At 45.1% G+C, this 15,000-nt stretch overlaps 1 protein-coding gene across 1 annotated transcript in view; it reads left to right on the forward strand.

Annotated features, from left to right (window-relative positions):
* The window catches only part of LOC115117616 (ankyrin repeat and fibronectin type-III domain-containing protein 1-like), a 101,417-nt gene that overhangs the window by 64,074 nt on the left and 22,343 nt on the right, over positions 1–15,000 (forward strand). The window contains exon 13 of the mRNA XM_065002323.1: positions 9,355–9,523. Coding sequence (XP_064858395.1) covers positions 9,355–9,523 — 169 coding nt within the window. The remainder of the gene's footprint in view (positions 1–9,354; positions 9,524–15,000) is intronic.

Raw genomic sequence — 15,000 nt, forward strand, 5'->3', positions numbered from 1 at the left:
AAAGCCATCTCTCATCAGGCGCTGACAGGTAATAGCCATCTCTCATCAGGCGCAGACAGGTAATAGCCATCTCTCATCAGGCGCAGACAGGTAATAGCCATCTCTCATCAGGCGCAGACAGGTAATAGCCATCTCTCATCAGGCGCTGACAGGTAAAAGCCATCTCTCATCAGGCGCAGACAGGTAAAAGCCATCTCTCATCAGGCGCTGACAGGTAAAAGCCATCTCTCATCAGGCGCTGACAGGTAAAAGCCATCTCTCATCAGGCGCTGACAGGTAAAAGCCATCTCTCATCAGGCGCAGACAGGTAAAAGCCATCTCTCATCAGGCGCTGACAGGTAAAAGCCATCTCTCATCAGGCGCTGACAGGTAAAAGCCATCTCTCATCAGGCGCTGACCAGAGCCATATTGGATGGTTGATGGTCCGGAGTTTCGCGTCAATGAATAGTTGATGATTTGTTTTTTCTATTTTATCTTCTTTGTACCGCTGAACACTCTGCTCTTTGCTCAGAGTTGGTAACAACACAAATCAGCTGAGCTCTTCCCCAGGCTCCCCGTTTTAAAGCCATCTATCTCCCTGGGTGTCTCACTGGCTGTGTCCCAAAATTCCACCCATTTCCCGATAAAGAGCACTACTTTGGACCAGAGCTCTGTGGGCCCTGGTCACAAGTAGTGCACCACACATAGCTTGCCTCAGCTCTCTGCTTCTGACGTTCCTAAACAACTGAACATATTTATTTTCCCAAAAAAACTGGACGTACAGAATGTCTTTAACATTTTTCACTTCCAGAATGTTCCATTACTTTAGAGATAAAAATAAAATAGAAAAACAAGGTGAATATCTACCAGGACACAGATTGAAAAGCTGGAATGTTGCCTTGCTGAGTAATACCAAAATGTGTTGTGAAATCTGTTGTGAATGTATTGTACTGTTATGAAAATTATATAACTGTCCGTCTTCTGGTGACGCAACTTAGGAAATGGCTGCCTAGTTTTTCGTACTGCACATCGGTTGGGTATTCCCCCCCCTAAATTCAAGTATTTACTCTGAGCATTATAATAACTTACGCAAAACAGAGAAGGGGAAAATAGGAAAAGGTCTCGGAGCTACAACAACAGCCCGTAACAAGACAGCAGAAGATATAATCGTCGATGAACCCGAAATGGCTAATGCTAGCGCATATAAGACAGCAGCAGCAAAAGAACTCTCATTTCATGAGGTGATGAAGGAGGAATTGCGCGAGGCGCTCACAGGCTTACGAGAGGAACTTCGAGAAGATGTAAGAAAATAACTAAACGAGTTCAAGAAGGACATTAACCAGAAATTGGAAGAAAACAAATTAGAACTTCACAGCATATCTACAAGAATGGGGGATGCAGAACAGCACATTGGGGAAACGGACACATGGAACTTCACAGCATATCTACAAGAATGGGGGACGCAGAACAGCACATTGGGGAAACGGACACATGGAACTTCACAGCATATCTACAAGAATGGGGGACGCAGAACAGCGCATTGGGGAAACAGACACATGGAACTCCACAGTCAAGGAAATACTTGAACAGTCACTGAAAAGCCAACACGCACTACAGGCAAAAGTGACAGAACTCGAAGGTTTCTCACGTCGAAACAACATTAGACTTTATAATGTAGTAGAGGACGCAGAAAAAGACTACGCCCAACTTCGTGGAGGGTCTATTCAAGGGCATACTTGAAGACGACACTGACCTAGAAATCGAGAGAGCACACCCGAGCTCTGGCCTCAAAACCCCCCAGCGGCGCCCCAACATGACCCATAGTAGTATGGTTCCTAAAAGTCTCAGTCAAAGAGAAAGTCTTACATGCAACCTGGAAAAAGCCTGTTAACTTCCAAGGCCAAAGAGTGTTCTTTGATCATGACTACGCGGGAGAGATACTGAAAAGAAGGAAAGAATGCAGCCCCATTAAGAAGGCACTTAAAGAGAAGGGTATTCGCATCCGAACACCATACCCGGCAAAAATGCGGGTATTTCTGGAAAATGGCCCGGTTACATACGAGCATGCAGACGAGGCGGCTGAGGACCTGAGGTCAAGGGGCTTCCCAGTGGAGTATACCGCCAGGAGAAAGGCGACATCACCAGGTGAAAGACTCGAGCAGGCTCTCCCATGGATCATTGTTGACAAGCAGGGTCATGGAGAAAGAGGGAAACCATCTCGGCGAGAGGACGTTCACATCCGAGAGAGACTCAGGCATTTCCAACGGGAAGATGTAAGACACTGAATCGGATTTAACAGAATGAATAGTTACCGCGAGCTGTTAAGACTTTGGGTTGTTACGGTTGACATTACAATAGGTAAAATATATCCCCTATTTTCCCCCAATGCTGAACAAGGGTGAGTAGCCAAAAGCATGTGTTCTTTACGAACACACTAAGTAGCGTCACGGTAATAACATATATATTAGCTAAGGATTAATGACATTGGGGCGACAGAAGGGCATATCAAGGGGAGGATTCATGATATGCAAGCATGACCGATATAGTTTTCACTTGTAATTAACCGATGTGTATAAGCGACGAAATAGGCGCCCTTATTATTTTTGGTTCCACCAGGTCTTGTTTGTGACTACGTCGCGCATTTTCATATCTGAGCGAGGGGCCCGTCCTGCGGACAGGCTCATCCCCTCAAACCCCAGAGGCAAGAGACAGTCCTCTGACATGGGAGTCCAAATACCAAAGTATTTTCCCACTTTGGTTTATTTTATTATCGTTCTTGATTTTTCGTTAATTTTTAAATTCATGATAAGCAGGCAGATATGTTGCACAGGGTTTTTTATTTATATTGATGCATCATGGGTAATTTAAGGTCATAAGTCTCTATGTAAACGGACTGGGGAGTGACATCAAGAGAAGTAAGGTAATAAGTCTCAATGTAAACAGACTGGGGAGTGACATCAAGAGAAGTAAGGTAATAAGTCTCAGTGACATCAAGAGAAGTAAGGTAATAAGTCTCAATGTAAACAGACTGGGGAGTGACATCAAGAGAAGTAAGGTAATAAGTCTCAGTGACATCAAGAGAAGTAAGGTAATAAGTCTCAATGTAAACGGACTGCGGAGTGCCGTCAAGAGAAGTAAGGTAATAAGTCTCAATGTAAACGGACTGCGGAGTGCCGTCAAGAGAAGTAAGGTCATAACAAAGATGAAACGAGAGAGAGGTGACGTACTATTCTGTCAGGAAACTTACTTATCCACACCTGAACAAGAGAAACTCAAGAAAATGGGATATAGGAACACTTTTATTTCTTCGTACAAAATGGGTAGAAGGGGAGTTGCAATCTTGATCCCAAATTCAGTTCATTTTGAGTTTATGTCAGAAATAAAAGACAAGGAGGGTAGATTTATACTTGTTAAATGTAAACTGGATAACAAGAAAGTTATATTATTTAATGTATACACACCCCCAGGGAGGGACATGGTCTTCTCCAGGAAGTTACATTATTTAATGTATACTCACCCCCAGGGAGTGACATGGTCTTCTACAGGAAGTTATATTATTTAATGTATACGCACCCCCAGGGAGGGACATGGTCTTCTCACATTTACATTTACATTTAAGTCATTTAGCAGACGCTCTTATCCAGAGCGACTTACAAATTGGTGCATTCACCTTATGACATCCAGTGGAACAGTAGTGCATCTAAATCTTTTAAGGGGGGTGAGAGGGATTACTTTATCCTATCCTAGGTATTCCTTAAAGAGGTGGGGTTTCAGGTGTCTCCGGAAGGTGGTGATTGACTCCACTGTCCTGGCGTCGTGAGGTAGTTTGTTCCACCATTGGGGGGCCAGAGCAGCGAACAGTTTTGACTGGGCTGAGCGGGAACTGTACTTCCTCAGTGGTAGGGAGGCGAGCAGGCCAGAGGTGGATGAACGCAGTGCCCTTGTTTGGGTGTAGGGCCTGATCAGAGCCTGGAGGTACTGAGGTGCCGTTCCCCTCACAGCTCCGTAGGCAAGCACCATGGTCTTGTAGCGGATGCAAGCTTCAACTGGAAGCCAGTGGAGAGAGCGGAGGAGCGGGGTGACGTGAGAGAACTTGGGAAGGTTGAACACCAGACGGGCTGCGGCGTTCTGGATGAGTTGTAGGGGTTTAATGGCACAGGCAGGGAGCCCAGCCAACAGCGAGTTGCAGTAATCCAGACGGGAGATGACGAGTGCCTGGATTAGGACCTGCGCCGCTTCCTGTGTGAGGCAGGGTCGTACTCTGCGGATGTTGTAGAGCATGAACCTACAGGAACGGGCCACCGCCTTGATGTTAGTTGAGAACGACAGGGTGTTGTCCAGGATCACGCCAAGGTTCTTAGCGCTCTGGGAGGAGGACACAATGGAGTTGTCAACCGTGATGGCGAGATCATGGAACGGGCAGTCCTTCCCCGGGAGGAAGAGCAGCTCCGTCTTGCCGAGGTTCAGCTTGAGGTGGTGATCCGTCATCCACACTGATATGTCCAGGAAGTTACATTATATAATGTATACACACCCCCAGGGAGTGACATGGTCTTCTCCAGGAAGTTTCATTATATAATGTATACACACCCCCAGGGAGTGACATGGTCTTCTACAGGAAGTTACATTATTTAATGTATACGCACCCCCAGGGAGGGACATGGTCTTCTCCAGGAAGTTACATTATTTAATGTATACACACCCCCAGGGAGTGACACGGTCTTCTACAGGAAGTTACATTATTTAATGTATACACACCCCCAGGGAGTGACACGGTCTTCTACAGGAAGTTACATTATTTAATGTATACGCACCCCCAGGGAGTGACACGGTCTTCTACAGGAAGGTGTTTTATTTAAATGCCACAGAAACCTCTGACACTCTTATCTGTGGAGGGGACTTTAACACAATTCTGAACTCAAAATTGGACAGCACAAACCATAATAGGAAAATGAGCCTAGTTGCCAAAAAGATCAATAGGATACTGCAGGATCTAGGACTGCTCGATGTATGGCGTGACACCCACAAGACCGATAAGGAATATACTTTTTACTCAGTCCGCCACACTGAATACTCCAGGTTAGACTACTTTTTTATGTACAGTGCAGATAGTCACAGGCTTAAGGGCAGAGTGACTTATCAGATCATAATGGAGTTTACCTAACTCTACACCTTGATAGCAAACCAAGAAATACTATATGGAGACTTAATACAAGCATGCTGAATGGTCCAGCATTCAAGGAATCAATAAAGACAGAATTGAAGCAGGCTCAAAGGCAACCAAATTACTACAAAGGAGACTCAGGAAACAACAAGCACAGAAAACCATTTTCAAAATAAAAGACCCCAAAACAAAAAAAGATCACATGAAAATTAGATGAAATACAGAATGCATTTGAATCATATTACACAAATCTGTACAAGCAACCAGAGAAGGCAGATGCACAGACAATAGAGCACGTTTTGAACTCATTTGATCTCCCCTCAATAGGGAAAGAGCAAAATGATAGACTAACTTTAGAAATATCCACCGAAGAAATTAATAAAGCAATATCTCAACAAAAAGTCAACAAGTCTCCAGGCACTGATGGCTTCCCTTCAGAATGGTTCAAGACCTTCAGAGAACAATTAGCGCCTCTACTCAAGGCCTGTTTTAACTGGACTCTGAGGGAGGGGGGTCTCCCACCGTCATGGAGAGAGGCCATCATATCAGTAATCCCAGAAGAGGGTAAAGATAAGAAAGAATGCAGTTCATATAGACCTATCGCAATTCTTAACACAGATTATAAACTATATGCTTCAATAATAGCCAAAAGAATGGAGAACATAATCCCAGAATTGATTGACGGAGATCAAACTGGTTTCATACAAAATAGGCAGACACAGGACAATATAAGGAGAATACTACATGTCATGGACCACATTACTCAGAATAAGACAAGTGCAATATTAATCAGCCTAGATGCAGAAAAAGCATTTGATTCAGTGGGATGGGATTATCTATTCCAAGTTATGGAAAGATTTGGTTTCAACAAAGAAGTGATACAGTGCATCAAAACACTGTATTCATGTCCGACCGCTAGAATAAAGAGAAATGGATATTTGACAGGAACGATAAAATTAGAGCGAGGGGCAAGACAAGGCTGTAATCTTTCACCCACGCTCTTCTCCTTGTACCTCGAACCATTAGCACAGGCAATAAGACAGGACCCAACCTTAGAGGGAATAACAATAAGAGGCAGTGAACATAAGATATGCATGTATGCTGATGACGTTCTGTTATTCCTTAAAGACCCAGGCTCAAGTGTACCTAGATTGATGGATGTTTTACAAACATTTGGAACACATTCAGGGTATGTGCTTAACGTACACAAGACCCAAGCCCTAGTATATAATTATACCCCAGAGGAAGAGCTGAAGAGCAGGTATAACTTCACCTGGACCTCTTCATCCATTAAATATCTGGGAGTAAATTTACCAAAAGATACACCCAAACTTTATTGCATGAATTACGATCACATTAACAAGAAAATATATGATGACCTAGAAAGGGGGAATTCACTTCCCTTAGATCTTAGTAGTAGAATTGAAACAATCAAAATGAACATCCTGCCGAGGTTACTGTATTTGTTCCAATCACTGCCCATAGAAATCCCGCCTAAACAGTTCAGGGAATGGGATAAACAGATATCAAGGTTTATCTGGAACAGTAAGAGACCAAGAACTAGATATACAACATTACAGTTACCAAAAACCTGTGGGGGTATGGCACAACCAAACCTAAAAGATTATTATGTGTCAGCCCAATTGAGACCTCTGGTGTGTTGGTGCAATTCAGAATATGAATCCAAATGGAAAGACATCGAGACTACTTTGACAGAGATACCCATACAGTCCCAAACAGGAAATAAGGACATGGTAAAATAAATATACAATAGACAAAATCAGTGGATTAATTTCTCTCTGAAGACATGGTTTAGGGTAGTTCAGCAAAATAATAACAACTTGGGGAGTAACAACATTTTTTTTTTTAAATCTCTACTTGGGTATTCAATCCTCAAAGAAACATTCTACAAACTATATTAAAAAGAAATGGGAAGAGGAACTTAACATTGAAATAACTGATGAAACATTGTTGAACATATTAGAGAGTCAACAAAGCTCCACCAACTCAAGGTCATGGAGAGAATTCTGTTGGAAGAATGTTATATGTTATATGTTTCTTCATAACACCTAAACTGAAATCAAAACAGACTGGCTCACTACACCCTTGTTGGAGAGAATGCGGTCTATTGAGGGCGGACCACTCTCATATCTTTTGGAGTTGCCCCGTAATCGAAACTTAGTGGGGAGAAATAAGATCTAACATTGGAAAAATAATGGGATTTGACATAGAACAAACATTAATTTCTTTGTGCATGCGTGAAATACCTGATAACTTACACACTAGAGAAAAGTACCTGTTGAAAGTCCTACTGGCAGCCAGTAAAAAGGCTGTCACTAGGAAATGGCTACAAAAAGACACTCCCACAGTGACACAATGGATAGACATTGTAGAAGAAATACACCACATGGAGCGTTTGACCTTTGCTTTAAGAACTCAACAGGAGAGAGGTCAAGAATACTGGGAAAAATGGGTTTCGTACTTGGAAAAGGTCTAATTCAAAGATGTCAATGTAACTAATATGATGATATGATGATGAAGGTATGAAGTGCACTGTAACTGACAGATCTTTTTTTGTTGTTCTTTTATTTGACTTTATTTGTACTTTCTTTGTGTTCCCTCAAGTATAAAAAAAAAAAAAAAAAAAAATGGTATAACTGTCTTACTTTTGCTGGACACCAGGAAGAGTAGCTGCTGCCTTGATAGGAACTAATGGGGATCCATAATTAACCCCAGGAAGAGTAGCTGCTGCCTTGGCAGGAACTAATGGGGATCCATAATAAACCCCAGGAAGAGTAGCGGCTGTCTTGACAGGAACTAATGGGGATCCATAATAAACCCCAGGAAGAGTAGCTGTGCCTTGGCAGGAACTAATGGGGATCCATAATAAATACAGTGGGGCTGTATTTATTTTTCCAATACTTTTCCACCATAATTTGCAAATAAATTCATTAAAAATCCTACAATGTGATTTTCTGGATTTCTTTTCTCATTTTGTCTGTCATAGTTGAAGTGTACCTATGATGAAAATTACAGGCCTCTCTCATCTTTTTAAGTGGGAGAACTTGCACAATTGGTGGCTGACTAAATACTTTTTTGCCCCACAGTACAAATAGCATGTCGTTCTGCACTAGAGAGTGAGTGTGTCTGTGTTTGCGTGTGCGTGCCGGCCTGCATACTTCCTCGTATGCGCCTGCTTGCATGGCTGTGTGTGGTCCTGTTCTTATTCTGACTGTGTGGTTCTGTTCTTATTCTCGCTGTGTGGTCCTGTTCTTATTCTCACTCTGTGTGGTCCTGTTCTTATTCTTACTCTGTATGGTCCTGTTCTTATTCTGACTGTGTGGTCCTGTTCTTATTCTGACTGTGTGGTCCTGTTCTTATTCTCACTCTGTGTGACTCTGTTCTTATTCTCACTGTGAGGTCCTGTTCATATTCTGACTGTGTGGTCCTGTTCTTATTCTCACTGTGTGGTCCTGTTCATATTCTGACTGTGTGGTCCTGTTCTTATTCTCACTCTGTGTGGTCCTGTTCTTATTCTCATTGTGTGGCCCTGTTCTTATTCTCACTGTGTGGTCCTGTTCTTATTCTCTCTGTGTGGTCCTGTTCTTATTCTGACTGTGTGGTCCTGTTCTTATTCTCACTGTGAGGTCCTGTTCTTATTCTCACTCTGTGTGGTCCTGTTCTTATTCTCACTGTGTGGTCCTGTTCTTATTCTCACTCTGTGTGGTCCTGTTCTTATTCTCACTCTGTGTGGTCCTGTTCTTATTCTCACTGTGTGGTCCTGTTCTTATTCTCACTCTGTGTGGTCCGGTTCTTATTCTCACTCTGTGTGGTCCTGTTCTTATTCTCACTGTGTGGTCCTGTTCTTATTCTCACTCTGTGAGGTCCTGTTCTTATTCTCTCTGTGTGGTCCTGTTCTTATTCTGACTGTGTGGTCCTGTTCTTATTCTCACTCTGTATGGTCCTGTTCTTATTCTCACTCTGTGTGACTCTGTTCTTATTCTCACTGTGAGGTCCTGTTCTTATTCTCACTGTGTGGTCCTGTTCTTATTCTCACTGTGTGGTCCTGTTCTTATTCTCACTCTGTGTGGTCCTGTTCTTATTCTCACTGTGTGGTCCTGTTCTTATTCTCACTCTGTTTGGTCGTGTTCTTATTCTCTCTGTGTGGTCCTGTTCTTATTCTCACTCTGTGTGGTCGTGTCTGATTGCAGGCCAAGCACTTCCGTATCTACACTCACGAGGTGTTGGAGTTGGGTCATAATGTTTCCTTTCTGCTGCTGCTGCCGGCGGCTGACGATGTGTGTACCGCTCCCGGACAGACCAACCCCTACACACCACACTCCGGCTTCCTCAACCTCCCTCTCCAAATGTTTGAGCTGGGTACGTCTACACTGACCACTGCTTTCTGTTAACCACCTCGTCTTGTTGAAACATGGATTTCCACCCATCTCTCCCTTGTCTATCCCTGTGTATATTTCAAATACCTCTCTCTCTCTCTCTCTCTCTCTCTCTCTCTCTCTCTCTCTCTCTCTCTCTCTCTCTCTCTCTCTCTCTCTCTGTCTCTCGCTCTCTTTCTATCTCTCGCTCACTCTCTCTCTCTCTCTCTCTGTCTCTCGCTCTCTTTCTATCTCTCGCTCGCTCTCTCTCTCTCTCTGTCTCTCGTTCATTTTCTCTCTCTCTCTCTCTCTCTCTCTCTCTCTCTGTGTCTCTCGCTCTCTCTCTCTCTATCTCTGTTTGTTAGCCTTTGTTCCTCTCTATATGTCTCTCTCTGTGTCTCTGTGTCTTTCTGTCTCTCTCTATCTCTCTCTCGTTGTTAGCCTTTGTTCCTCTCTATATGTCTCTCTCTCTCTCTGTGTCTCTATGTCTTTCTGTCTCTCTCTCTCTCTCTCTTTCTCTCTCTCTGTTCCTCTCTCTCTGTTCCTCTCTCTCTGTTAGTTCCGTTTTTGTAGATTCCACAGATTCCTCTCTGTTCCTCCCTATTCCCTAGGGACACTTTAAGTCATTCTGTCTGAGAGCTCCACAGTGCCATGCTGATCTGACCTCTGACCCCGCTACAGTAGTAGTACTGTCTTGTTATACACTGATAATATTCTGATAATATTTATGTATTTTATTAAACCTTTATTTATTCAGGGTCCCATTGAGACCGCTGTCTCTTGCAAATGTGTTTACAAATGCAGCATAAAATACAGAATAAGAATTTAGTAACAAAATCATAGCAATCGCACCAGTCCACTTCTGCGGAGGAGGAAAAGCCTATATGTCTTGTTATATAGTGTTAACATGACATTCTGATATATATATAAATTCAACATGAAACAATTTCAATGCTTTTACTGAGTTACAGTTGATATAAGTAAATCAATCAATTGAAATATTAGGCCCTTATCTATAGATTTCACATGACTAGTCAGGGGCGCAGCCATGGGTGGACCTGGGAGGGCATAGGCCCACCCACTGGGGATCCAGGCCCATCCACTGGGGATCCAGGCCCATCCACTGGGGATCCAGGCCCACCCACTGGGGATCCAGGCCCACCCACTGGGGATCCAGGTCCACCCACTGGGGATCCAGGCCCACCCACTGGGGATCCAGGCCCACCCACTGGGGATCCAGGCCCACCCACTGGGGATCCAGGCCCACCCACTGGGGATCCAGGCCCATCCACTGGGGATCCAGGCCCACCCACTGGGGATCCAGGCCCACCCACTGGGGATCCAGGCCCACCCACTGGGGATCCAGGCCCATCCACTGGGGATCCAGGCCCACCCACTGGGGATCCAGGCCCACCCACTGGGGATCCAGGCCCATCCACTGGGGATCCAGGCCCACCCACTGGGGATCCAGGCCCATCCACTGGGGATCCAGGCCCACCCACTGGGGATCCAGGCCCATCCACTGGGGATCCAGGCCCATCCACTGGGGATCCAGGCCCATCCACTGGGGATCCAGGCCCACCCACTGGGGAGCCAGGCCCACCCACTGGGGATCCAGGCCCAGCCACTGGGGAGCCAGGCCCAGCCACTGGGGATCCAGGCCCATCCACTGGGGATCCAGGCCCACCCACTGGGGATCCAGGCCCACCCACTGGGGATCCAGGCCCACCCACTGGGGATCCAGGCCCATCAACTAGGGATCCAGGCCCACCCACTGGGGATCCAGGCCCACCCACTGGGGATCCAGGCCCATCCACTGGGGATCCAGGCCCATCCACTGGGGATCCAGGCCCAGCCACTGGGGAGCCAGGCCCACCCACTGGGGATCCAGGCCCACCCACTGGGGATCCAGGCCCATCCACTGGGGTGCCAGGCCCAGCCACTGGGGATCCAGGCCCACCCACTGGGGATCCAGGCCCACCCACTGGGGAGCCAGGCCCACCCACTGGGGATCCAGGCCCAGCCACTGGGGAGCCAGGCCCAGCCACTGGGGAGCCAGGCCCAGCCACTCAGAGTTTCTCTCCACAAAAGGGCTTTATTACAGACAGAAATACTCCTCAGGTTCAACAGCTGTCCGGATGGCTGGTCGCAGACATTCCTGTAGGTGAAGAAGAAGGATGTGGAGGTCCTGGGCTGCCGTGGTTACACGTGGTCTGCGGTTGTGAGGCCGGGTTTGACGTACTGCCAAATTCTCCAAAATTACATTGGAGGAGACTTATGGTAGAGAAATGAAAATCGAATTCTCTGGCCACAGCTCTGGTGGACATTCCTGCAGTCAGCATGTCAATTGCACACTCCCTCACATCTGTGGCATTGTGTGACAAAACTGCACAATTTAGAGTGGCCTTTTACTGTCCCTGTGTAATGATCATGCTGTTTAATCAGCTTCTTGATATGCCTCACCTGTCAGGTGGATGTATTATCTTGGCAAAGGAGAAATGCTCACTAACAGGGATGTAAACAAATCAGTGTACAACATTTTTACAGAAATAAGCTTTTTGTACATATGCAACATTTCTGGGATCTAGGCAGTGTTCCCCAGGCGCCGAAGACGTGGATGTTGATTATGGCAGCTCCCCGTACCTCTCTGATTCAGAGAGGGGTTGGGTTAATTGGGTTAAATGCGAAAGACACATTTCAGTTGAATGCAGTCAGTTGTACAACTGACTAGGTATTCCCCTTTCTGTTGTACAACTGACTAGGTATCCCCCTTTCTGTTGTACAACTGAATAGGTATCCCCCTTTCTGTTGTACAACTGACTAGGTATCCCCCTTTCTGTTGTACAACTGACTAGGTATCCCCCTTTCTGTTGTATAACTGACTAGGTATCCCCCTTTCTGTTGTACAACTGACTAGGTATCCCCCTTTCTGTTGTACAACTGAATAGGTATCCCCCTTTCTGTTAAACAACTGACTAGGTATCCCCCTTTCTGTTGTACAACTGACTAGGTATCCCCCTTTCTGTTGTACAACTGACTAGGTATCCCCCTTTCCTTTCTGTTGTATAACTGACTAGGTATCCCCCTTTCCCTTCTGTTGTACAACTGACTAGGTATCCCCCTTTCTGTTGTACAACTGACTAGGTATCCCCCTTTCTGTTGTATAACTGACTAGGTCTCCCCCTTTCTGTTGTATAACTGACTAGGTATCCCCCTTTCTGTTATACAACTGACTAGGTATCCCCCTTTATGTTGTACAACTGAATAGGTATCCCCCTTTCTGTTAAACAACTGACTAGGTATCCCCCTTTCCTTTCTGTTGTACAACTGACTAGGTATCCCGCTTTCTGTTGTATAACTGACTAGGTATCCCCCTTTCTGTTGTACAACTGACTAGGTCTCCCCCTTTCTGTTGTATAAACTGACTAGGTATCCCCCTTTCTGTTGTACAACTGACTAGGTCTCCCCCTTTCTGTTGTATAACTGACTAGGTATCCCCCTTTCCTTTCTGTTGTACAACTGACTAGGTATCCCCCTTTCTGTTGTATAACTGACTAGGTATCCCCCTTTCCTTTCTGTTGTACAACTGACTAGGTCTCCCCCTTTCTGTTGTATAACTGACTAGGTATCCCCCTTTCCTTTCTGTTGTACAACTGACTAGGTATCCCCCTTTCTGTTGTATAACTGACTAGGTATCCCCCTTTCCTTTCTGTTGTACAACTGACTAGGTCTCCCCCTTTCTGTTGTATAACTGACTAGGTATCCCCCTTTCCTTTCTGTTGTATAACTGACTAGGTATCCCCCTTTCTGTTGTACAACTGACTAGGTATCCCCATTTCTGTTAAACAACTGACTAGGTATCCCCCTTTCCTTTCTGTTGTATAACTGACTAGGTATCCCCCTTTCCTTTCTGTTGTACAACTGACTAGGTATCCCCCTTTCTGTTGTATAACTGACTAGGTATCCCCCTTTCTGTTGTATAACTGACTAGGTATCCCCCTTTCTGTTGTACAACTGACTAGGTATCCCCCTTTCTGTTGTACAACTGACTAGGTATCCCCCTTTCCTTTCTGTTGTACAACTGAATAGGTATCCCCCTTTCTGTTGTACAACTGACTAGGTATCCCCCTTTCTGTTGTACAACTGACTAGGTATCCCCCTTTCTGTTGTACAACTGACTAGGTATCCCCTTTCTGTTATACAACTGACTAGGTATCCCCCTTTCCTTTCTGTTGTACAACTGAATAGGTATCCCCCTTTCTGTTGTACAACTGACTTAGGTATCCCCCTTTCCTTTCTGTTGTATAACTGACTAGGTATCCCCCTTTCTGTTGTACAACTGACTAGGTATCCCCCTTTCTGTTGTACAACTGACTAGGTATCCCCTTTCCTTTCTGTTGTACAACTGACTAGGTATCCCCCTTTCCTTTCTGTTGTACAACTGACTAGGTATCCCCCTTTCCCTTTCTGTTGTACAACTGACTAGGTATCCCCCTTTCTGTTGTACAACTGACTAGGTATCCCCCTTTCTGTTGTACAACTGACTAGGTATCCCCTTTCCTTTCTGTTGTACAACTGACTAGGTATCCCCCTTTCCTTTCTGTTGTATAACTGACTAGGTATCCCCCTTTCTGTTGTATAACTGACTAGGTATCCCCCTTTCTATTGTACAACTGACTAGGTATCCCCCTTTCTGTTGTACAACTGACTAGGTATCCCCCTTTCTGTTGTACAACTGACTAGGTATCCCCCTTTCTGTTGTACAACTGACTAGGTATCCCCCTTTCTGTTGTATAACTGAATAGGTATCCCCCTTTCCTTTCTGTTGTACAACTGACTAGGTATCCCCCTTTCCCTTTCTGTTGTACAACTGACTAGGTATCCCCCTTTCTGTTGTATAACTGACTAGGTATCCCCCTTTCTTGTTGTATAACTGACTAGGTATCCCCCTTTCTGTTGTACAACTGACTAGGTATCCCCCTTTCTGTTGTACAACTGACTAGGTATCCCCCTTTCTGTTGTACAACTGACTAGGTATCCCCTTTCTGTTATACAACTGACTAGGTATCCCCTTTCTGTTGTATAACTGACTAGGTACCCCCCTTTCCTTTCTGTTATACAACTGACTAGGTATCCCCCTTTCCTTTCTGTTGTACAACTGACTAGGTATCCCCCTTTCTGTTGTACAACTGACTAGGTATCCCCCTTTCTGTTGTACAACTGACTAGGTATCCCCCTTTCCTTTCTGTTGTACAACTGACTAGGTATCCCCCTTTCCTTTCTGTTATACAACTGACTAGGTATCCCCCTTTCCTTTCTGTTGTACAACTGACTAGGTCTCCCCCTTTCTGTTGTACAACTGACTAGGTCTCCCCCTTTCTGTTGTACAACTGACTAGGTATCCCCCTTTCCTTTCTGTTGTACAACTGACTAGGTATCCCCCTTTCCTTTCTGTTATACAACTGACTAGGTATCCCCCTT

This window comes from Oncorhynchus nerka, linkage group LG16, assembly GCF_034236695.1.
Source record: "Oncorhynchus nerka isolate Pitt River linkage group LG16, Oner_Uvic_2.0, whole genome shotgun sequence".
Classification (NCBI taxonomy): domain Eukaryota; kingdom Metazoa; phylum Chordata; class Actinopteri; order Salmoniformes; family Salmonidae; genus Oncorhynchus; species Oncorhynchus nerka.